The sequence below is a fragment of the Octopus sinensis genome, linkage group LG1 (genome assembly GCF_006345805.1).
Source record: "Octopus sinensis linkage group LG1, ASM634580v1, whole genome shotgun sequence".
Lineage (NCBI taxonomy): Eukaryota > Metazoa > Mollusca > Cephalopoda > Octopoda > Octopodidae > Octopus > Octopus sinensis.
The window spans coordinates 81275915-81299400 of NC_042997.1; the positions used below are offsets into that span (position 1 = coordinate 81275915).

General features: G+C 31.8%; 1 protein-coding gene across 5 annotated transcripts; it reads right to left on the reverse strand.

The window, feature by feature from the left end:
* Positions 1-1038: 1038 nt before the first annotated feature.
* Positions 1039-20882, reverse strand: LOC115218143 (transformer-2 protein homolog alpha). 5 transcript variants are annotated; one of them, XM_029787943.2, is made up of 10 exons: positions 20450-20877; positions 14447-14688; positions 13206-13277; positions 13085-13099; positions 12751-12889; positions 11151-11279; positions 7883-7942; positions 7432-7547; positions 7229-7317; positions 1039-3642 (listed from the first exon to the last, which is right to left on the reverse strand). In XM_029787943.2, exons 1-10 carry the CDS (start codon positions 20468-20470, stop codon positions 3611-3613), a joined length of 915 nt encoding a protein of 304 aa, XP_029643803.1. In that variant the 5' UTR covers positions 20471-20877; the 3' UTR covers positions 1039-3610. The 5 variants fall into 5 exon arrangements, with proteins under 5 accessions (XP_029643803.1, XP_029643805.1, XP_036358186.1 ...); XM_029787945.2 differs by having other exon boundaries at positions 12751-12847; positions 20450-20870; XM_029787944.2 differs by lacking the exon at positions 1039-3642 and adding an exon at positions 3758-4029 and having other exon boundaries at positions 20450-20869.
* Positions 20883-23486: the final 2604 nt, after the last annotated feature.

A 23486-nucleotide genomic window follows, 5' to 3' on the forward strand; every position in this document is an offset into this window, starting at 1 on the left:
AATACCGTGTCATTAGTTGAAAATTCAAAAACATCTATATCCGATTCAGCCCAAACAAAAGTCACTTTACATTTCTTTCTACCAAATTTTTTCAAATCTTCAGTTATTACAAAAATACCAAGCTCATCAAATCTTGTGCTGCTTAAAATAAAGCATTATTTACAATCATATTTAGGTAGAAATGGTTTGATCCCTACAATCATATTTAAGTAGAAATGGTTTGATATATTTTTTTTAGAGATTGCAGGTTAGGTGCACGAGGTCAAGCCTGGCCAGTTTGAACACACAAACAGAGTATTTGAAGCAGGTCCAAGTATAGCTTATTTAAATGCTAAAGGGTTAAAATGAAACGTACACTCACTACGTTACACAAGCTGCTAAGTATAACAATATACCAAAAGCAAATTTATGCTACTCTTAGTCTATCAATTTACCAGAGTGAACAGAAAATCATTAACTTTCAATTGCTTAAACCCCACTATCAATTGACAAAAAAAAAAAAAAAAAAAAAAAAAAAGGCACTGTAGAAGAGTATCATGCTAAAATGCAAAGCAGAGACTTTGCAGCCAAGAACAGGATCCTACCTTTACAGACAAATAAGCCTGGCAGTTGTAGAAGGAAACAGCTAAGCACATATTGAAAAAGCAGTTAACATGAAAAAATCTGCAGAGCAGTGGTCACACTGGGATATAACGAGTGGCTACCTACTAAGCAAAAACTGCCTGAAGTTTTTTTTTTATAAAATAAAAATGTGATTGTAAGATCATATCTAAAAGCAGAGAGCTTCAAATGTAATGCAAACACGAAACAGTAATGCCAAAATTATGTAGAAAATATCAAAAACCAGTCAACTGGTTTCAATACGAGGCCAGAATATCTAAGTAAAGCCTGTAGGAAAAAGAAAAACCTAGATATGCTTTTAGAATCTCCAAACCTTAAGTGAGTTTCAATAATTCCCATAATTTCACATTGACTGTATGGACACAAATGTTGATTACACTTACTTTTACACAACTAAGACTGAAAACTAACAAAACATTTAAAAAAAAGAAGAACCTTTTTATTTCTGCCATAATACAGCAATTAGCTGAAACGAAGAAACACTAAAAGACCATTACCTTTATTACCTCCAGTGCTTCAAGTGTTCATCAAGCCTGAACAGCAAGGGAATAAATCAGTGTCAACATCCCCAAGATTTGCTAGTGCTTAACAAGTAGCAACATTGCTTAAAATATTACTATTAAGTTGACAAATGGTGGCTTACTTTCATATGAAAATGTGTGTAAAGAAAGTATAACTGTTCTTTAAAACATTAAGCAATCAATGGAAATAAATTCTATTTGCACATACAATTGAAAGATTTGACAACAAATCACTTTAGGCCATTTGAAACTTCACACACAATACAGAACATTTCAACTTATAATAAAGCTTACAAAGCTGTGTCTAATATATGGTTACTGAATACTTGAGCTTACAACATTAATTTATAAATAACTGTTGTAACTTAGAATCCAAAATGACCGCTATAGTATACACTGCATGATGCAGAGAAACACCACTACTTACCTTCTTTCTTAAATTTGATTGTTAATTTTCAAACAGATTTTCCTATCAAAGCCAAATCATCTTCAATGACATTGTACATTTTCCATTTGAGAAATATTCAGCAGGACAGTAATTTCAATTTAAACTTTTCAGCCAACTTCAGTATTTTATGGTAAGCTTTCTAGCGGAGGTGTTTGAAGTATGAACCTCCAAGTTAAAAGACATTGCTTCTAACAAATCCAATTCAAAGCAAGTTTCCAGCAGATTAGTGTAACTCAAGATTATAAATATCAACTATCAATCTCAAATTTAGTTGAGTCAAGTCAACATTCAGCAAACAACCTATTTTATGTCTAGATTGCCAAGATTTAGAGTTAATCAAAGAACTGGGTATATATATATGTCTATGTATATATATACACTAAACAGAAATTTCATATTTATACTGACCAATTTTCACTTCTATGTAGAATTTGCCCCATTCAAAAATTTATGTACTTCTTTGATAAGCTTCATTAGAGTATGTAAATTAAGTACTGCCATCTCCTTCATTCTTAACATAACAGTCAGCTTTGTATCCAAAGTGTCGTGATATGTAATGTAATGAGGTGATGTTCTGTTCACAAGGAGAAAGACAGCTCTAAGGAGTGGCAACAATAGTGATGGGTCTTCGTTAACAAATAGTTCTTCATCATTAAGTTTCATACTTGCTGCTGCAAAAAGATCACAGGCAATATAATTCGAATGTGATAAAAAAAAATTGTCTTGGCTCTTACTGAGTTAAATTTTGAGCTGAAGTTATTGTGGGAGTAAAATTTTAGATTGAAATAGAAAATGTAATGTGCTCAAATCTAAAGTTAGATCTTGTCTTTTGTAATGAAGAAATGACTAAATATAAGGCAACAAATTACCTTAATTTTAGATGGTTATTATCTTTATCTTTAACGTATAATGTTTGACAAATTATGAAAAGAAAACAAGTCTTGCCCTAAACAAGCAAACAAGTAACCATATAAAAGCAGAAATTAAAAAAAAAAAAAAATTGAAGTTTCAGTGCTATTATAGTAAGAAAGTTTTCACCTTAAGATGCATCACTTTCATTTCAAGCAATATTGCCAAGTTCACTCATCTATTATATTCCATTTCATGTAAGGCACACACCCATTTCCACTATAATTCTCTGTAATGGGAGGTAAATCCATACGCAAAGAACAAAACCTACAGAACCTAACGTTTTCTCTTCTCAACTAAGGATCCAGTCGAAATTTTACTAGAGCAGGGAATACTAATAGATCAACTGTTTCCAATTTGGCCAATCTAATTTTGCAAGTGTCAATGTCAAATTGGTGTGAATAATAACCACCAGATCCTTTTAATAAGTTTATTAAAACCAGAAAGTATTACACAGTCTTGCTAAACAGCAAAACCACAGGTTTTCTCAGCTTAAAAGAACTATGAAGTTAAGAAAAAAGACAAAATTTCAGTGAACTTGAAAAGAGTAAAAAAAAAAAAAGAAAAAGTGCCCATATCTATAATATTTGAATTAAGAACTGATAAGTTAAAAGAATGGGAATGTTTTTAAATTTACAGAAATGGTACCACCACACCTCAATGTAACTTACATCTGATAAAGACCCCAGAAACTTTTTTTATAAAATGAAGGTGATATAACATTATAAAGTTTAAAAGCCTAAATTTAGAAATTAGCAACTTGTGTTTTAACAAAACAAGACAAGCAAGAATATCCTATGTCAGTTCAGTCTAAAATAGTCAGCAGTCAGCTAAATCAAAATTGGAATAAAAATGTTACCCATCTGCTCGATTCCAAGCGATCTTCTGGCTTCTTTACACAGCTAAAGACTTCTATCTTGGCATATCAAACCCATTTTCTCATTCCCACTTCTTAATTCACCAACTCATTATCTTCAAATTTTTTTTATTATTTTATAAATTATTTTTCTCATTTTTCTTAGCTTCCATGATTTTCATTCAGCCTATTCAGATTTTTCTTCTCAGTTCATTCTTTCTTCACGTTCAATCCCCTGATTTCAGAGTTCTTTCTTCACCAGCCCATTTCATTTCTTTCTTCATAACCTTTATACAATACAAGAATAAGTAACATTAATTTTTGGGGACAAAAAGTCTGCAGTCTACTTTTTTTTTTTTAACTCTTCATTTGATCCTGGCTTCATAAAACAACAAAAAATGCTATAGATTAAGACACTCCCATTGATCTTTATTGAAAGTTGTTAACAGTATAGCAGGGAAATAGACAGCACAAAAAAGAACTACAGCTACATATTTGGTTCTGGCTATAGAGGGAAAGATATGATAAATTGTGGAAGATGCATTTCTGCCTTAGAATTGCTCGGAATTTCCTCACAGGCACAAATATTGACTACACCATAATTATGTACATTTATTGAAGAGCTGCTTTTTACTGTAGGCTCATCGCATAGGACAAAACATCTCAATAGTGACCTGAGGAAAAAGGGAAACAAAGAGAATCATGTAATAACACTGAAGCAACATAAAAGAAGGAGATGGACAGGCTGGGTTAAAATTTTTACATAAGGGAATTAAAGCCAATTACATATTTAGTAAAATGTACTGAATTTCTAAAATAACATTAGAAAAGAATTTTATAAAGTGCTTTAGTTTGGAACTTCAGTAAATCACAATGGATTTCTGAAACCAGTTACTCAATTTTATATATATATATATATATATATATATATATATATATATATATGCACATACTGAAGGAAGCTTTTTCTTTACAATTAGAAAAAAAATAACCAAACTGATTTTTAAAAAAAAACATGCAATTCCTTAAACTAGAGAGGGAATGCCTGTTTTTAATGGATAGTTAATTGCACATTTTGAAAACTCAGAAGATATCAAAATCCTAGACCTCTTTAGCAGAATATATAATTTAATGCAAATTATTTACACAATAAGGACAAAGAAAAGCAAGGCACTATTTACATGCAGATTAAAACAAATATTTTAGATCTAAATCAGTAAGATAGACCTGCAAGAAATATTTAGATAACATTCAATTGTGTGTAACAATTACACTTAGGTGCTTTTTAAGTAAAATGTTGACCACTTAAATCAGTGTTTCTCAACCACTGTCTCTGGACGCCATAGTGATTCAATGCTTAAATAAAATCCTGTATTTTCATAATTGAATATATTACAAATTGTATTTAAAAAATAGTTTTAATGTTTTGTGTATTGTAGAAGTTATAACCAATTTTATTGCACATAAATTTAAGCAAAATCTTATATGGAGTCCAGTTGAGAACCACAAATTTAAATAGATAAGCTGAAAATGAAGATCCAACAAAATTGTTAGTAAGCAGAGTATAAGAAAATTTTTCACTTTGTAACTGCAGATATATACAATTACAATCATTTTACCTTCATGAATACTTTTAATACTGATATTTCTAATGAGTGAAGAAACTGAATTCATCTAAATATTAAAAATTAGTTTTAAATCATGACAAATTTGAATACATGGTCTAAATGTTGGGGTGAAGAAAAATTATCCTACAGTTAATAAGTGCTTTTAATTGGGATTTACTGTTTATTCATACATTAGCAAAACCCAGAAAGATAGAGGGGGAAAAAAAAAAAAAGAAAGAAAACTAGGACCATTCTCAGCAGTTGCACATTTGCAAATTTTAGATTTTAAGAAACCAAAATTCAGCCTTTGCACAAGGTTAATTAGCCTTTAGCATTCAGATTACTTTGTCAAATGCAATGCTTGTTTATTCACATTGTTTTGAATTGATAATGCACTACCTCATAGCTTTGCAATTTTGATGTGATTATTTTTAAAATGACGTCGTAAAGTATGTGTGAAAGGCCAGATCTAGCTGGTTTGAAGATAAAAGAGGTAGAATATTTTGGCTAGATACAACTGGTTTAAATGCTAATGGGTTAGTACAAAAAACAAAGCTGAGCAGCAGAATAAAAGAAAATTAAGAGCACAGGTAAATCATAAATTACACAAAAAAATGTATCTTGTTGATTAGAAAGGCAAAGAATATTGGTTTTGACACTGCACAAGAAAATGCATGTGATAATATGAAAGCTGTTGACAAGTACTTTTGATTACTCCTTTCATCACTAATTTGCTATATAACATAATTACCTACATATATTTAAATTTTGTTAGTGGAAGTGACTTTATACAACATTTCCATGACAAATTTATGGTCTCTAAATTTCAAGGGATATTTTCCCATATTTTAGTCTTTTTAGAAATGAAGCAAAAGATCCCAGCAATTACAAATCAGAAGAATAACAATGAAAAATTTTAACAAGCATAAATGCTTCATTTCATTTTCCAATTATCTTTTTCTGAATTTTTCAGTAGAAACCAAGCCCAGACTTTCTGATGCTTTTGAAGTATATGCAGCCTAAGACAGACTTCTTATTAGGAGATTATGTCCTATAACACACCTTGATGAGATTCAAGTATTTTTTTTTTAATATACATAATAGACATTTGGAAGGTGCTCAGGAGAACAAACTTATTGGAGCACAGATGACTCGTACAACAAATCCTCATATTTTCAGTATTATGGATTAGACCATGGATTTTAAATTATTGGCATGAACACCAGCAGTACATCTTGACCTCTCTTAGATGCTCTATCACTAACCAAGAAAAAACTGTCCATTTATGAAAGGACAGTGGGATAGAAAAATTAGGTATACTTCCAGCCACACACACTAAGAGCAAACTTACAATATGGGGTATCAAAGAATGAAAGATTTAGTTCAACTTGTCCTAATCTAAATTTTTTTAAATCTGTTTTAGTTAGAAACCTGTCAAATTTTTCAAACTAAAACAGCCTATAGAAGATTTTAAAATCTACTTGCATAGAAACCAAAACCTCCACTCTTTGCAAAACTTTGTACATTGATAAATATACACATAACACTGAATCTTTCAGGTTGTCTACACAGCATTTATTTCGTGATCTTGACATCTAAAATATAAGCTTTAATCATTAGAAACCCAAACAGAAATTATTAAAAACCCTTTTGTTACCAAAATGCAGGTGCCAAGTTTAATATCAATGCATTAAAAATAAATGGAGCATTACCAAGCTTAGAAAGCAAAAAACTATGTTAAAACTGCTAACATAATGGTTACTGACTATGATGTGCAGGAACTGAACTTATTTCAATAAAACTTTTGTTTTTAATATACAATTGAAATATTAAGCCAGAGAGCTCATATACTTCAATTTGGCAAGTTCTAAATGTTCAGATGTCACTTTTACTAACAGCATATATTTTAAAATTTGGCAAAATTTTACTCATCCAAACATTTAGCTTTTACTTTGGTTTAACTATACAGAGCAGCATGTCATTTCATATACCAAATTATTGGACTGAACAATTACACTGGATAAAAATTCTAAATTGTGAAATGACTTTTGCAGTTTTAATCCAAAAAACTAAATAAGGGTTAGTAATAGTAAAATCAAGACTATACAAGAATACCGTAGCACATCAAGTTAAAGCTTATATGGTAACAATAGAGTTTAAAATAATGGGTCTATTGTACTTCACATTGATAAGCAATTCCAAAAGTATTTCCATATGGAACATTCAAGTGGAGTTGTCATGCGAATTTAAGGAAAACAAAACTTACGGGGAGAAAATGATCTGGAACGGGACCTAGAGTAACGACTTCCACTGCGTCGATAGTAAGGAGATGGAGAACGTTTACCTCTGCCTTCTCTGAAACATTAAATTGGAACCAAGTGAAGCAACATAAAAACAAACTTGTAAAACTAATGCTGAAAAATCAAGCAAAACAATGTATTAAAGGTTTAGGTGTAAGAAGATACTTACGAAGTTGGTTTCCCTAAGTAAATACCAGGTGTTGGAGTATGAGCTCTTTCTGTAATGGAATAGTCAACTCTAATTCTTCGACCATCAACTTCTATTCCGTTGCACCTATCTTTCGCCTGAAATAAAATACAAAAAAAACCTAAGTATGAGCCTATATACATGTATAGGAGCTTTTAACAATTAACATAGATACACCTAAAGTATAAACAGAAACTAAATGCATTTAAACATGCTAGAAGTAAACAGTCTCCATAACCATCCTCAACTGAAAAATTCATTGTAGATATGAGAATCATCACATGATCAGGTCGCATATCAGTCAAAAATGTATAAATGAAGGTTGTCATATGAAAGTTATATAAAATTACAGCAATATAGACAATACCAAATGAAATTTTTAGAATAAACTGCTAACTGGTTTTGATTATAGAGTTCATGAATTATGACTTACCTCCATGGCATTGTGTGTGGCTCTAAAATACACAAAGGCAAAGCCTCGTGATCTGCCAGACTACAAAAAAAATGAATACATAATATTCTTAAAATTATTTCAGACATCATTCATTGCGCACACAAAATTCCTAGCTTAAAGGTTTCGTTTTAAAAATTTGAATGAATCAAAATGTATGACTTTTTTTTTTTCACTAAAACTAGAACTGCTCAATCTCAGACATTTTAATGCTTTATTTCCTGCATTACTGATTCTACAAAGTGAAACAACTACATCTTTTTCAACATCTAAATTTCATGTTCAGACTGTTTCTATCTGACCATTTTAAATTTATGATTTAGCATTAGAGACTGAATGGAAATGATTGTCAAAGCAGCAAATAACAAAAATGTATCCAGGGTAACACACGGTAGACTGCCAACAGTTTCAATTTTCAACTGTATACAAAAAAACTGCACCTGACTCACTTTAATTCCAATTCAAATGTTCTACAAGAGTGAAAACTAATGCATTACGTGAACAAAGTCAAATTGAATTATTATACTGTAAATACCAGAAAGGGCATTTTTATTGGCAAATAATTCATTCCATATGGCAACATCCAAGATCACAATTTTAACATGGATTTTGAAGTTAGATCAGTATTTCTATATACAAAACACCAATAGCATGATAGTGAACACTATAATGCCAAGTCCTACTACCAACTAAAAATATTTTCTATTGATAAAGGTTTGACATGCCTTTCTCCACATCAGGTAAGCCCACAAGGGTGGTAAGATATTGCTGGGGTTTTAATGTTTATCTAGTGCAAGTAAGTTCAATGAAAGTTACACCAGATATAGCAGGCCAGACATTAACCCTTTAGTTACTATATTTCTGACCAAAATATACCCCTCATGAGTTTCAATTAAATTCTAAAATAATCATGAATTTAGGCTTGTTTCATTAAATAACTAACTTTTTTACTTAACATTTTGATAAAGCAGAATTGTGCACATCACTAGATCATCAGTTGAATTTAATGCACAACAGAACAGGTGTACCATAAAGGTGGAATGAACTGAAATATTGGAATCCACCTAAATCCACAGCAAGTTTGACCGAACTAAAGAAATCGGTCAAAAAATAATATACGGCCCTGGTTATGGTAGTGATAAATTCCAGACCACATCGTTCCCTAGGTCATTATTTTCCCTGTATAAAAACTAGATCCACAGCAGTACCCAGTATTTTGCTTCACAAATTTTCCAAACTTTGATTCCCCATTTCGTGTTTTTTTACATTCTGCGAAATAGTTTGTTTCCGAAGTGATCGCTTCAAACAAGCATACTGAAAGAAAAGTCTAATGGTTTCGCTTCCTAAGAAAGACTATAGATAAACTATCCATCTTCTCAGAAAAATTGCTAATAAAAATATTTTTTTAATTTTTATTTCATTCCGATGTAAAATCGTCTTTGCTGTCGCTATCACCGCTTTGTTTCTTTGGAATCGCTGCTTTTAGAAAAAGAAATATCCTATTCATTATTGTACACCACGTGCTTTTGTACCTCATTCATTCTTTTTCTCGATATCTCCCTATTTTCCATTGAAAAAGCTTTAAATTTGGAATCAATGCTTGATGACATGAAACTCCTATCTATTTTCAAAGTTGAAGAAAAATCGATGCCGAAAAAAATCTCCCAAAATTCACTGAGTTGAGATATCACATCAAGCAATGTCGGATACTATAACCCAACTATTTACAAAGTGAAATCACGTGTTTTAATGAATGTACCAACGAGATCTGAGTTCAAATTTACATTTAAATAACAATAGGTTCTCTCAGCCAGCTTGGTAGTATGAACCAAAAATTTTTTTGGCCGGGTTAGTAACGAAAGGGTTAAGGGGCACTATAATACAAATTTTTTTTTCTAACAATATACCAAATTGTGAAGGGCTAAAAATCAATGTGACCATCTAGTTCCAAGCAGATACAATACAGTTGAGAGCAAGGATACCCATCTCATTTTAGCAGTTATAACAACAACAATACTCAAAAGCCACCAATTTTAAGTAGAAGGGCTTGTACTGACCACAGTACCTGACTGGCACTTTATTTTATCAACACCAAAGGATTGAAAGGCCAAGTGTCAGAGAAAATACTGTTAGGGATATTTTCCAACACTAATGATTTTACTAAGTCACTTGTAAAATAGTTTCTAATTCAGGCACAAGGTCTGCAATTTTCGAGTGGAAGGTGTTAATTACAAATAGTCACAAATGATCCCCAAGAGATTTGAACTGAGAATGTAAAAGAACAAATTAAAGCATTTCCCCAATAATACTAACAATTCTGTTAAATAATAATAATCAAAAAGTGTCAAGAATTTTGTATATCAGTGAATTGAAACAATAATCTAACATGTTTAGCAAGATTACATAATGTAGAGGGGAAAGCTTTACAAAATTCTTTTTTAAATTCCTTCTGAAATGAATTATTTTCATCTACCGATACATCTGAACTAGTGTCTTCACCTAAATTGTTAGTGTTTCAGCTACGTATAGTCATATTTGCACCTTCAAGCTTTCTAGTACCTTTTATATTCAACTTTGTTCTCAGAATTTTAAGCTGAAACTTTCATCATTTTAGAATTTACTTTATACAAACTGGAAATGTATTTTAAGCTAGAAATATACAAACAAAAAACTTAAATATGAACCCAATTGCAAAGAACTATTGTTTTTTACAATTTACAATAAAAAACATACTAGGGAAGGTAAAAAATTATCTGCACTTTTGCCAAAACTCTTAGGTCAGCCACAATACCTTCCGTACCTACAAAATAAAAAGGTGGTTATCTAACCAAGATTTGACTGCAATTGCTTTGTTTCTTACTTGTATTGCAGAGTGGACAATCTGCTGAGAGTGTGCACCAAGGAAGAACAGAGATCAGTGATCCGATTTCCTCTAGTCTGAAGATGTTTACATATGCTGAAATTCATCACAGGCTTTCAATACAATATGAGAACAGAGCTCTAATATGCAGAAGTGTGTAAGAGTGAATTAGGAAATTTTGAAATGACTGGACAAGTGGTGCAACCAGCTGAAAAACTTTTCCAGTGGAATAAACAAGCATCAAAAAGCAAGGAGCCTATGTAGAAAAATTATGTAACTGTTTAACCCGTTTTTGTTCAAATTAATTACAGAAACAAGAGTGTGTATAATTTTTGATTTAACCACATTTTCCTATCATAAACTGGAGAAGAGAAAAATATAAAATATTACCTGTCTGTCATAGACAACCTGGACATCTTCGACTGGACCATATCGAGTAAAAACCTCTCTGAGATCTCTTTCTTGTGTATACAAACTGAGACCAAAAACACCGAGACACCGTGAAGGCTCAGGGTTGTCCTGAAAGGAAAAATAGTGAAGAAACTAAACTGCCCATGAAAATATTTGAGGTATGTTCTCAACTATGAAAAACATTGTAAACCACTTGTTAAAATGGAAATATCATCCAATGAGCCATACTGCATGAAGATGTATAAAATGGTGTAAGTATACAATAAAGATTACTTACATAATATGGCTTTACACTTGAGTAGAACAACAATTGTGGTTATATTAATTAGTTGTAGTTCTTGATACAAATTTTGTTAACTACCAAACCAAATTTTTTTTTATATAAAAAAGACTTTTTTCCAATAGCCAAATCATGAATGAATTTATCATTCAAATATCCTAATGCTGAAGAGACTAAGCCCTTTTTAAAATATTCCGTAAAAATTCTTACGACTGAAATCAACCATAAGTGTACCAGTCACACACACAAACACACAATTAAAAAAAAAAAAGTTGCTAATGCCATAAGATGTAGTTAGTGTAACAGTTTACCTCAATGCATTACTACTTAAAACATTAAGAGCACATCAGTGGATTGCACTTGATGCATACTCACGAATCAGGATCAATGCTTCAAAGAGCATAGGCCCTATAATTCTTTGAAATTCTAAAGCCATGGATATTTGTAAGTGTTCCAAGAAGGATCCCCCATAACCTTGTTTTCTTCAATTTCACTTCCATACTCTGAAGTATGTTGACACCATTTTTCATTATTCACAAGTTGTTTTGAAAATATTGTTCCAATAAACTGGAAGTGAAACCAATCATATTCTTCTAAAATCTTCACTATATTCTCAGTTCCAATTATTTTCGCTAATCATGTCCGCTTCAGCCATATTTGATGCACACATGAAAAAAAACGGTCATATTTATTAAAATTTGTGTTGTGACAAAATTTTATGGGTACTAAGTTAGGGTTTACTCTTTTAGCATACTTAACTGAGTAGTTAAGATAGCTAATGGTGAGTCACTAATTATCATTTAAAAGCCAAACAACATAAATAACAAAGAAATAAGAATTTTCCTAAAATCCAGTATCATTGATGTTAAGACAAAGTAAACAAATACACCTAATCATAGTTTTTTTTTTTGTTTTCTTTTTTTACATAATCCAGAATATTTAGTGCTGTGTACATATTCAACAATCAAAGCCAAATACATTGAAACTGAATTCAAAAGTATGATTGCAGCATTGTTTGCACTAATATACATGAGGATCTTATATTTAAGATGCGTGGCATCTTAAAACTAAGATGACATAAAAGGTAAGTTCACATATCTCTAAGGAAGTAAACTTAGATTTTTTTTTTTTTAATTCTACACAGGTTAAAATGAAAACCAACAGCTCACAGCAGCTGCTAAACTGAAAATAAGATTAGTCCTGCTGGAATATCCTACCAAGGATATCTTGTTAGGTTTTTTTTTTTTTTTTTTAAAGGAATGGGAGAAAAGGAAAAGTAAAAATAAAAAAATCATGTACCTCACTTACTCGGCTCCCACCAAGCCTGCGACGACTAGACATTGGAGATCTGCAATGGGTGCGATAATAACCACGTCTTCTGTCATTGTATCCATCTCTGTAATAGTAGGGGGAGTAGCGTCCACGACTGTAAGAACGACTGCAAGGAGCAAGGAGCAAAAGGTACATACATATCGAGATCTACTTAAAGACACAAATCAATTGAATCTATCTAACATGTTTGATTTGTGTTTAATTAAAACAATAACAATATATATCTTTAAAAATTACACAAAATTAAAACTAGCTTTGTCTACTCTGGGGTGGGTGGGAGGGTTAAAACAAAGTAGCTTACCTCCTGCTTCTTGAGCTGTAAGAAATAAAGTATTCAGGTCATTATTATTAAGTAAAAACCAAATTTCTTTTAAATATAAATTATCAACTGACAACAAAATAAGATTAATTAAAATACTTACTATCTACGTCTCTGTGAGTAAGGAGTTCGTGACCGAGAACGAGAACAGTACCGTCTGCTTCGACTTCTTGATCTATTACAAAAAGTTGATAATTGTAAATTTCAACTTTATTACCAACCTATCTGACATAAACTACTCATATTTAAATGAAAATATCAACAGATTTCATTACTGCATTAGTGATAACAATTTCACAAGATTAACATACAAGTAAAAATGCTGTCATCCATACATACAGGCTTGTCCTTTACAGATGCTGGCACCACGTAAAATGTACTCATGCTGGTGCCATGTAATAAGCACCCTGCACACTGTAAAGTGATTGGCATCAGGAAAAGCATCCAGCCATAGAAACCATGCCACAACAGACAATTGGAGTCTAGACAGCTCCCTGACAGGCAGCCCCAGTCAAACCATCCAACCCATGCCAGCAAGGAAAACAGACAATCCATTTTTATCTAACCAAATTATACGTTTTGTCATGTTCAAAAGCTAGTTTTATATATATATATGTGTGTGTGTGTGTGTGTGTGTGTATATAGATAGATAGATAGGTTAATAAATAACTGATTCATGGAAACCATCAGTTTTTGATTCAGAATGCAATTGAAACAGGTGGGGAAGGAGCATATGACAATCTATTTTTAGTGCAACAGTTCAAAAAGTAAAATTTGCCAAAAATTTAAGAGAAAATTTATTTGTTGAATGTGATGATGCCATTTTACATATTACAGTAGAGAGTGAATGCTTTGGCCCAATACTGGGAGTGGTCAATGAGTTATGTTAATTTGGAGACCTTTGGAAATTGGATTGCACATGAAATTGAGAACAATTTACCAACTTGTGTTCAGAATTCCATTGTTATATTTATTCTTTATTGAAGTACAATTTTCAAGAATAACATATGTTCTTTGATAATCATATAATTATACATAAACTTGGTTTAAGTATTTTTCAACCACCAGTATGTTTTTTGAATTTTCTACATTGATGCTGATGAAAACCATTTTCAAGAAAATGTCAGCAATGGAGGCTCCGGATTGGCTAAAATCACACAACTTTATTAACTTCTAGAGAAAAAGTCCATTTTTGTCATCAGCGGTGTAGAAAAGTCTTCAAATTTTACTTTCAATTAGATTCCATTTTAAACTGGATCACTATATTTTAGAAATATAAAAAAATGCTAAATCATAGAACTAAGCAAGCATTATTTGAAAAAACTAGCATATGGTAAGATTTACCTTGATCTGCTGTATGATCTCCTATGTCTATGCTTTGATCGAGATCTTGATCTAGATCTGGAACGAGATGGTGAACGTGACTGGGATCTTGATCGAGAACGAGATCGGGAGGCAGATCTCTGAGAACGAGCAGATTTTGGAGTTGGAGACCTTGAATAGGAGCGAGAGGCTTCCGACTTATGAGAACCAGATTGGTGAGATTTTTCAGATATTTTTGATTCTCTGGAGGCTGAACGGCTCCTCTGTAACAAAATAAGACAATAAAAAAAAAGTGAGACAAGCAACAACATAAAACAGTGGCAAGAACCTCTCAGGAGAGCTGAACAGCAGGTCTTAGAGAAGAAACCCAACTAAGGTAAGTGTTTCGGCCCTTAACTTCTTATGTGCTAATACAACTACAAAAGGAAATCGAGACTCATTCTAACTTTAAACAGTTTCGATATTAAGTTTTGTTGACGCCAGAACTTAAAAACTTCCAAGACAATTTTATTGAAACAATGATCTCGAAGTACATGAAGCTATGAATAATAGCATGTAAAGCTGAAAAACTAGGATTTTAAAAAAGAAATTGAAAAGTGCCCATGGGACTGACAGCCTTTTGCATTTTCCCGTCCAAAAGGGTTTTTGAACCAAATATCTGTTTACATTTTACTATTCATAGCTTAATGTTTACAAGTACACCGCCCCCCCCCCCAAAAAAAAGGAAGTGGGGGGGGGGGAATCGACCGTAATTTTTTCAGTGGATCCTTGTTTTCAATGACAGAGACCCTAAGTATGCCAAAATCCATGTTTTTAAAATTTTCAGTTCCTCCCTCTCCACCCAAAATTCTAAAATTTTAACTTTTTCCGAATATTTTTTTTTCAATCTACATGGAAAAGCATGGAGATTAGGAATATGGAAAAAAAGAAAATTAATTTCAATGAGGAAACTCCAAAATTGATTCATACATCCCTTGTCACTCCATCCCGCTAACTAAAATTGAAAATGAACAGCTTGCAAATATGAAAGGCTACTAAATGTGAGAGAGCTGCCCTAATGTGAACGTGAGGGTCCAACCATTCTTCTGGGAAGCTGTTAAGAATATGAAGACTGAAAGTCCCTTGTCCATCAGGAATTATTTATAAGTGCATAAATATGTGGCGGGGGGGAATTTCGGAAAATTCACCGGAGTCCACTTCAATTCGTCTTAACTTTCAAGAAAATGGATGTTATTAATGAAATTCTATACAAATATGGACTTGTTCGGAAACACCCGCGAGTGGGGAACGGTTCTCAAAAATAACCCCCAAAATTCCAGTCCTCGGAATCTACATAGTCCGAAGTATATTTGTAGATAATTTCATTAAAAAATATTCATTTTCTTGAAAGTTAAGACGAACTGAAGTGGACTACGATGAATTTTCTGAAATTCGCAACCCTAAAACACTTTCCCCCAAAATTTTGTATATTTGGAATCTACATGATATAAGACATATTCGTAGAAAATTCCATTAAGAAATATCCTTTTTTCTGCAAGTTACGATCATCCAAAATCGGGAGGGGGGTGCAGAAACCTGTTATGCCCAAGTAATATACCAAAATTTCATAAAACACGTTTGATATTTCATGGGGATCTTTGTATGTGGGTCAACGATTCACTCAATTTTTTTTTTATCCAAACATTCATACTCAGACAATAGAAGGGCGATGGATGTTCAAGAAGGTGATATTGTGGAGTTACTCCTTTACTTGCTTCAGTCACTTAACTGCGGCTATGCTAAAGCACCGCCTTGAAGGACTTTAATCAAACGAAACGACCCCTTATTTTTGAAGCCTAGTACTTATTCTACTATTGCCTTTTTTTCCGAACTACTAGATTATGGGGATGTATACACCGGAACATTAGGCACTCCTTCGATATAACTCGATAAAATCAGAACATTTCACTTCGGGTATTTCCGTGGTTTGTGGAGTATAGATATAACGAAATTATGCCAATAATGTCTCATTTAAAAAAAAAAAGCCTTGAATATTTGTTCTTACCTGTTTCATTTGGTTATGTAAAATCCGAAAATTTCCAAGCAGAAAACAGAATCGAACTGTCATTTGCTTCCACGGAAATACTCGAAGTGAAATGTTTTGATTTTGTCGAGTTATATCGAAAGAATGCCCAACATTAGTCCAAGGGTTGGGTTCAAAATTCCACCAGAACACATGAAGGCTGGAGAGTACATCAGCCGAAACTTTGTGATAACAACAAACACGATGAGCATACTTATCTCTCCATTGCAAATAATGTACAGCAACAGCAGTTATAAGCAGTGACGAGGTGTCAAACAAAGATACACACTTAGACACATACATATATAGGCCGACATCGGAGTTAGGAAGCATTAACAAGTTGGAGTTTCTCCGTTTTGAGATTTTTCAGATTTCTTTTCACGGTGCCCTTGGAAATGATCTGGAGCATGTTTTACAAAAATGCTCATCTTCCCTTCTCTGGAATGATTGTCGTCAATTTTGTGGGCACCATGCACTTAAAATTCAGGCATGGCTAGATTTCGGACCCACCGACTTTGGATGATCATAACTTTAAAAAAAATGGATATTTTTTATTGAAATTTTCTACGAATGTGTTATATCATGTAGATTCCGAATATATTTGCGAAAATGCAAAACTGACGTATACGACATATTTCAGTGTATTTTCTCTGTTCATTCGCACGCGTATACAAGCCGTTCATTTTCACTTATAGACAACGGGATGGGGTGGCGAGGGTGTATGAATCCATTTTGGAGTTTCCGCACAGAAAATTTGAAATTAATTTTCTTTTTTCCATATTCTTAATCTCCATATTTCCCCACTTAGATTGAAAAAAAATAAAAGTTAAAATTTTAAAATGTGGGGTGTGGAGAGGGGGATTGAAAATTTTGAAAACAAGGATTTTGGCATATTCAGAATCTCCGTCATCGACAAAATCGAAGGAAAAAAAAAGTCGATTTTTTTCGTGTCGGTGTACTTGTAAACATGAATTTTGATGGTTATCCCCACCCAAACGAAATCGTCGTGATGACTACACAAACCGCAAATGCCACATATCCTCTATCATCAAATATTCAAATGACTTTCTTGACCAAGAAATTTACCGAATCAACTCTACATTGAAAATTTTGGTTAATGTTTACATCTTTTATTTCCAACATATTTACATAACGTAAATTAATCATTCAAAGCCTCCTCTGCTGGTCATCCAGTTTTGATGTCTTATTTGACACGAAAGTAACTACGGTTAAGAGTATATTTATATTTAATTCTAATTACGCTATGTTTTATATATATATATATATATATATATAACTTGGCGTGATTAAAATTAAATTTTATGACAATCTGTATTTAGAATACCATGTGCATTATTATGTTAGTACTTAATTTTTTTAAACTTACTTTATAGTAATAAAATTATCTCCCTTCGTTTCGAGTGAAAGGGGGAGTTCAAGCGAAACTCAATAGTAGTACTTTCACTTTAGAAAATGCTGCTTGGAACAAGCCAATAATAATTTAACAATTACATTTCAATTTTACATTTAAAAAGATGTTTATTAATACTCAAAATAGAAATTCAATCCTGTGTCACCTTCATCGAAACTAAAATCCAAAACAATTGATGGTTTCAGCACAGAAGAGTTTATGGAAAAATTCAGGGCTTAAATCCTTAAGTTCAAGAAATTTAGGCGAGCTTTCAGAGAAAGTCTATCAAAACTCGCCTAAATTTAGTGCATAGAATTTTCAAAACAAAACTAAAAGGCATTTTCTTTTCCTTTTATAAAACAAAACCGTGGCAAACAACTTTTTTGATCGCAGTATCAAATATAAGAGCTAAAACCGATTACGTAATATAAACAAATTCGAATGAATAAAAAATATTTATGAACTGACATGTATAGACTTGCGATGCACAAGTCAAAACGTGTAAATGATATATTTCAAATGCATCAATAACCTAACTAGCTCAACCACAAAAATTTCAGCGATTGATTGATTATACAGGTAACTGTTGATTATTAGTTGAGATCATTTTTGCACACACATACATTCTGAACATATAAATTATAATTCATAAACTAAATAAAAAGTACAAGATATATTTAGTCTCAACACAATTATATCAACTGTAAAATATACGAAAATTGTAAATATTCATTACACGAACCCAAATATAAACAATAAAGCGATATTATTTTAACAAAACAATACAGGCTTGAACATTGAACACACGTAAGATACATGTTCAGTTATTCAATGGATTGTTTAAACGCACTCCATCTCCTCCCTTAAATATGCGTCTATATTAGATTCAAAAATTTAGGATTTCGACGCTTAAATTTTTGCAACCGTTATATTAAAATATTTGTATATATGAACCAAAATAAGAGGAACAAAAAACAAAATATTTTTAATAAAATATAGCATTAAATAAAAACAATTGAACACAATAAGCCTCTTCCTTAGCGACTGACATCAAATAATTAAAAACACCTATATAGAAAAAGCATGGCCTTTCAACTTTCCAACCATTTTCTTTATTTTAACCATTACAGCATAGTATTTATTTGTCGGCCGTTAAAAGTTAAATTCACTTTTATCTTGTTAAAATATGCATCCAAGTATTTCTATCGTATGATGATCTGGACACTTATACTTCATACAAATGCTGATCGTACATTCAAGAGGATGGATACTTTATATTTTACTTACACTGCTGTAATAGAAAATGTAACAAATGGAACATGTTTTCAACCATTATTATAAATTGGTTCACTTTCTATACACGATCTCAGATCAAGACACAATTTCTCCAATTCAGTCATATTATTCTTAACCCTTTTAAGTCATCCCTGCACATGTACATTTTCTTTGCCGCCATAGAAACTAATGCAGGAAGCTTCGTTAGCAGAATCCTAAATCTATTACTGCTAACTGCAGATTTACTAGTTTAATTTTATATATTTTTTACATCTAAGTTAAAAATTTACTTTTGGTGAAAATGATTACCTATATATAAATTTAATGGAACAAGTACGTATATTGTACACAAAACGAATATTTCTGAATGATATCGAATGCCTATATATCTTTAAATCCCTAAAATGTGCCATTATCAATCATATCAAGTCATGTAACATTAGAGGGACGAACGAAACAGACCTACATGAAAATGCTAATATTTATTCTAAGAGCTTTATGATAAAATTTCACGATTCGCATTATTGTATGTCACACTAATGACGAAACTGTTTATTTAATCCTTTTATTGTCAGATAAAAAAAAGTCAATATAATACATGCTAAGATTATTTTTAATATTGAATAACTTAGCAAAAAATTAGCAAGGCTTGAGAACTGAGAGAACTTAAACCGACACGCGGTGGATGCTCCTTTAAAACACCGAAGCAATAAGTATGTTTGTTGTAACGCTAGAAATGGCGGTCAAGCGCCAACAAGTTGAGATAGCTCACCTAGCTTATCGCCTGGTTTGAAGCTATCATTACATTACAAATAGAAGATAAAATCTTGGATGAAATAATTCAGTACGGAAAAATAGTTAATGTTTGTAGCAAAACTATGTACTAATCAGCTATCAATAAATGGAGAAAATGTAGAGTGAGTGAACATGCAAGATAACACTAAAAACAAGACACTGGGTATTTATTTACGGTACTATTTATTTACTAAATGCATAAGAATTCTATAAACCGAACGAAAGGAAAAAAAAAACCTTAGATCGTTTATAATTAATTTCTCAGTAGTGAAAAGACTAAATATAACATTTTCGACAGGGTTCCATCCGTAAATTGATGCGATGTATTTAATGGCCTATACGATTCTTTTAAAAAGCAAATATATACATTTTCCTTTACAAGTGATAATTATATGAAATAAGATAACTACATTTATCATAAATAAAAATCTTTTTTTTGTATAAAACCAAAATATAGATAAATTTGTTATAGTTAACTTACCTCGTTTTCCTTGTCACTCATTTTTGTTTTTTACTTTTGCTTAATGTTGATAAGATGTAAAACTATATTCAAATAAAAATTACTCTGCTACTAATGCGCAAAGTAGAAAAAAAAAGCAGAAACTTTCCCCAACGCTCTAATAACGAGCTGAGGTGACGGATAAGTTTGTTGTTTTTTTTTTTCTTCTCTAAATGCGTAGAGTCAGAAAAGAATCTCAACTACAACCATACGAGAGCATGTGTGTAGAGAGAGAAAATATGGCGTAGAATAATCCTGTTCCCTCACTGTCTTACCTCTTACCTTCACTCACTCATTAAAACTCCTCCTTCTTTCACCTCGTTTTGGGTTGGTTTTTTTTTTCTAGAATCTCTCTCACTTCTTTAATCCCTCTTCCCGCTCCTCACATATACACGTCACATTTACAATATTACAAAAAGTATATACACAGAGAGAAGCTATACGCCTAAACAAATTTATACCGACATATACATGCACATGTGTGTGTATATGTAGTGATAAAGGAGGTTCATCTACGCGCCTTCTACAGAGGGAGAAGAGAAACATGTACGCGTTTTTATTAAATGTTGTTTCTATTGTTCAGAGTTACCGGAATTTACCGAATTTTGCCGATCGTTTTTGTATTCATGCACACACGCTTACACACAGCATTTATGTTTAATTAATAAACTAAGTAGGTATAGTTAATTTCTTAAGAAAATTACACGATATCGCAACTGCTGCATTTTAAAACCAGTTTATTTTACTAACTTAGATATTGAACTTAGGTAATATTAGTGTTTCGCGCCGAATCTGGATAAGGGCCAACAAATTTGTTAGATGTTTTCTCGGCCAGAAGGTACAAAGACGAATTTGAAATAGCTAAGATTTGAACTTAAAAATAGAACCCCGAAAAACTAAGACAATACATATACTCTGACGTTCAACCGATTATGCTAATTTCATTCAGTTTGTGGAAAGGAAAAGAAATTTTGACCCTTCGTTTTATAATTTGAAATGATACGAAATCATTTTTTAATTCAAACTGGATATTCATTTAGTTTATTTTTAGTATGTGTTACTAAGATACTGTCCTAGACATTAAAGTATATTTTTTTTTATTCGATATCAAACTTCACTTGATAACTATCAATTACACAGCATTAAAAGTCATTCAAATATAATCACACGTATTAATTTTAACACTAACAGCAAATGCATGTAAAGAGATAAATATATTTACATTGACACTAAATTTGAAATGTGCGTAGGAGGAGAGTTAATTGTGTTTACTTTGAAAATAGTCATAAGCTTTCAGATAACTACGGTGGTTCAATTTCTCATAGAAATTATTTGGAAAACCATGTAGAGATTATACTTGGCCTGAAATAACTCATTGGAAAGACCATTTGTTAATAACTTTCGGCATCAAAGTTATTAACTGTATATATATATATATATATATATATATATATATATATATATATATGATCCTATATGGATCTTTTCATTTTTGAAGCCAGGACCACAGATCTTTCTACTTAACTAAATAATTAGAATTGAAAAGATCCTATTATATATATATATATATATATTATATGGACCTAATTGCTGTTCACCTTTTTAGGGCTTTAACGAAGTGAAGAGAAATGTCATAAGGATCGATATTGAATGATTGATGTACATATAGTAACATCCTACCGTCTCAAAAAGAGAAGGACACGTTTAATAATGGTCTTAAATATCCCTTTTAAAAATAGCGAGATAGTCACGGAGGTCTAATAAATGTTCATTTAAGACAGAAACTGTCAATTTAGTTCAGCTAAGAATTTGGTACAAAGAAACTTTTCTGAGACATTGTGCTTGATGGAAAATATGTTCGAAATCATTTAGGTTAACAGCGATTTTCTGACAGATTTTATAGCAATTTGAGTCTGCAAAAGGGAAGTTTATTGGGTTTAGGACAAACTGAACTGTATTGTTGCTTCTTAAAGAATGGTTAAATTGGCTTAAGAATCAAAACAAAAATAAATATAAGCAAGATAACTGCTACATTATATAGTTAGTGCTTCTAAGTAATTTCACTTGAAGGTTGTTAGTTATTTAAGTGGAAGTTGCCTCCATATACCAAAGAAATTTTAACTGAATTAAAGGGAAATGTCCTTTATAAATATTCAAGTTTCCCCCCACCCCAACATTTTTCTTGACATGTATTCTCTGTACAAATACGTCTTTTTAATAAATTATATTTATGCTCAGTAATTGCGCTTCATTTTTCAGCTCCCATTTAAATGAATTCATTTGAGAAATTATGCAACTCTATACAGTCATGTACACACACTCACTAATCCTTAAGGCGTAATATACGACCTAAAAGCAGCCAGATTACATTTAAAGGATATATGTTTATATTTCAAATTAAATTATTTTTTTATTCTTGTCAATTTAGAAATGAAAATTAAATATTAATCAACATTCGATTACATAACTCTCTTGTACATTAACAAATAAAAATCATTTCGGACAAAACTCAACGATTATCTTGCAACTGTAAGGTAATCCATTTACTATCAGTTTTTTCCCCCTTTGGTAACCAATACTGAAGGTATGCTACGCATGTGCTTTATGAATGTAAGAGAAGCGATGAACTTTTCTCCATTTTCATCTTTTCTGGCTGATTATTTTAAAGAATGAATATATATATTTTTCTCACTTCTATATTTTTTATACCTTTCTTTTCCTTTTTCTCACGTTTTTCCATTTCTGTGAAAGAGTGGTGGTGTCTGTAGAAACACTGTTCCCTTTTGCTGTTGAGAGAGAGGGTCTGCCTAATATGTCACTAGGTTTTTGATACCATCATCAAGTATTTATTTGCTTTTAGCATTTCCCTCTGTTGACATCAATCGGATCAAACCCTCTCAATTCCACTTTAACAGTCTCTGTATGCCCTTCGTTTGAGCTCTGTTGCTTTATGTCAGTTAAATTTTTTCATTGAATCTCGTGAGCCTCAAACCAGTGGGCGATGCTGTTATAAGCTGTC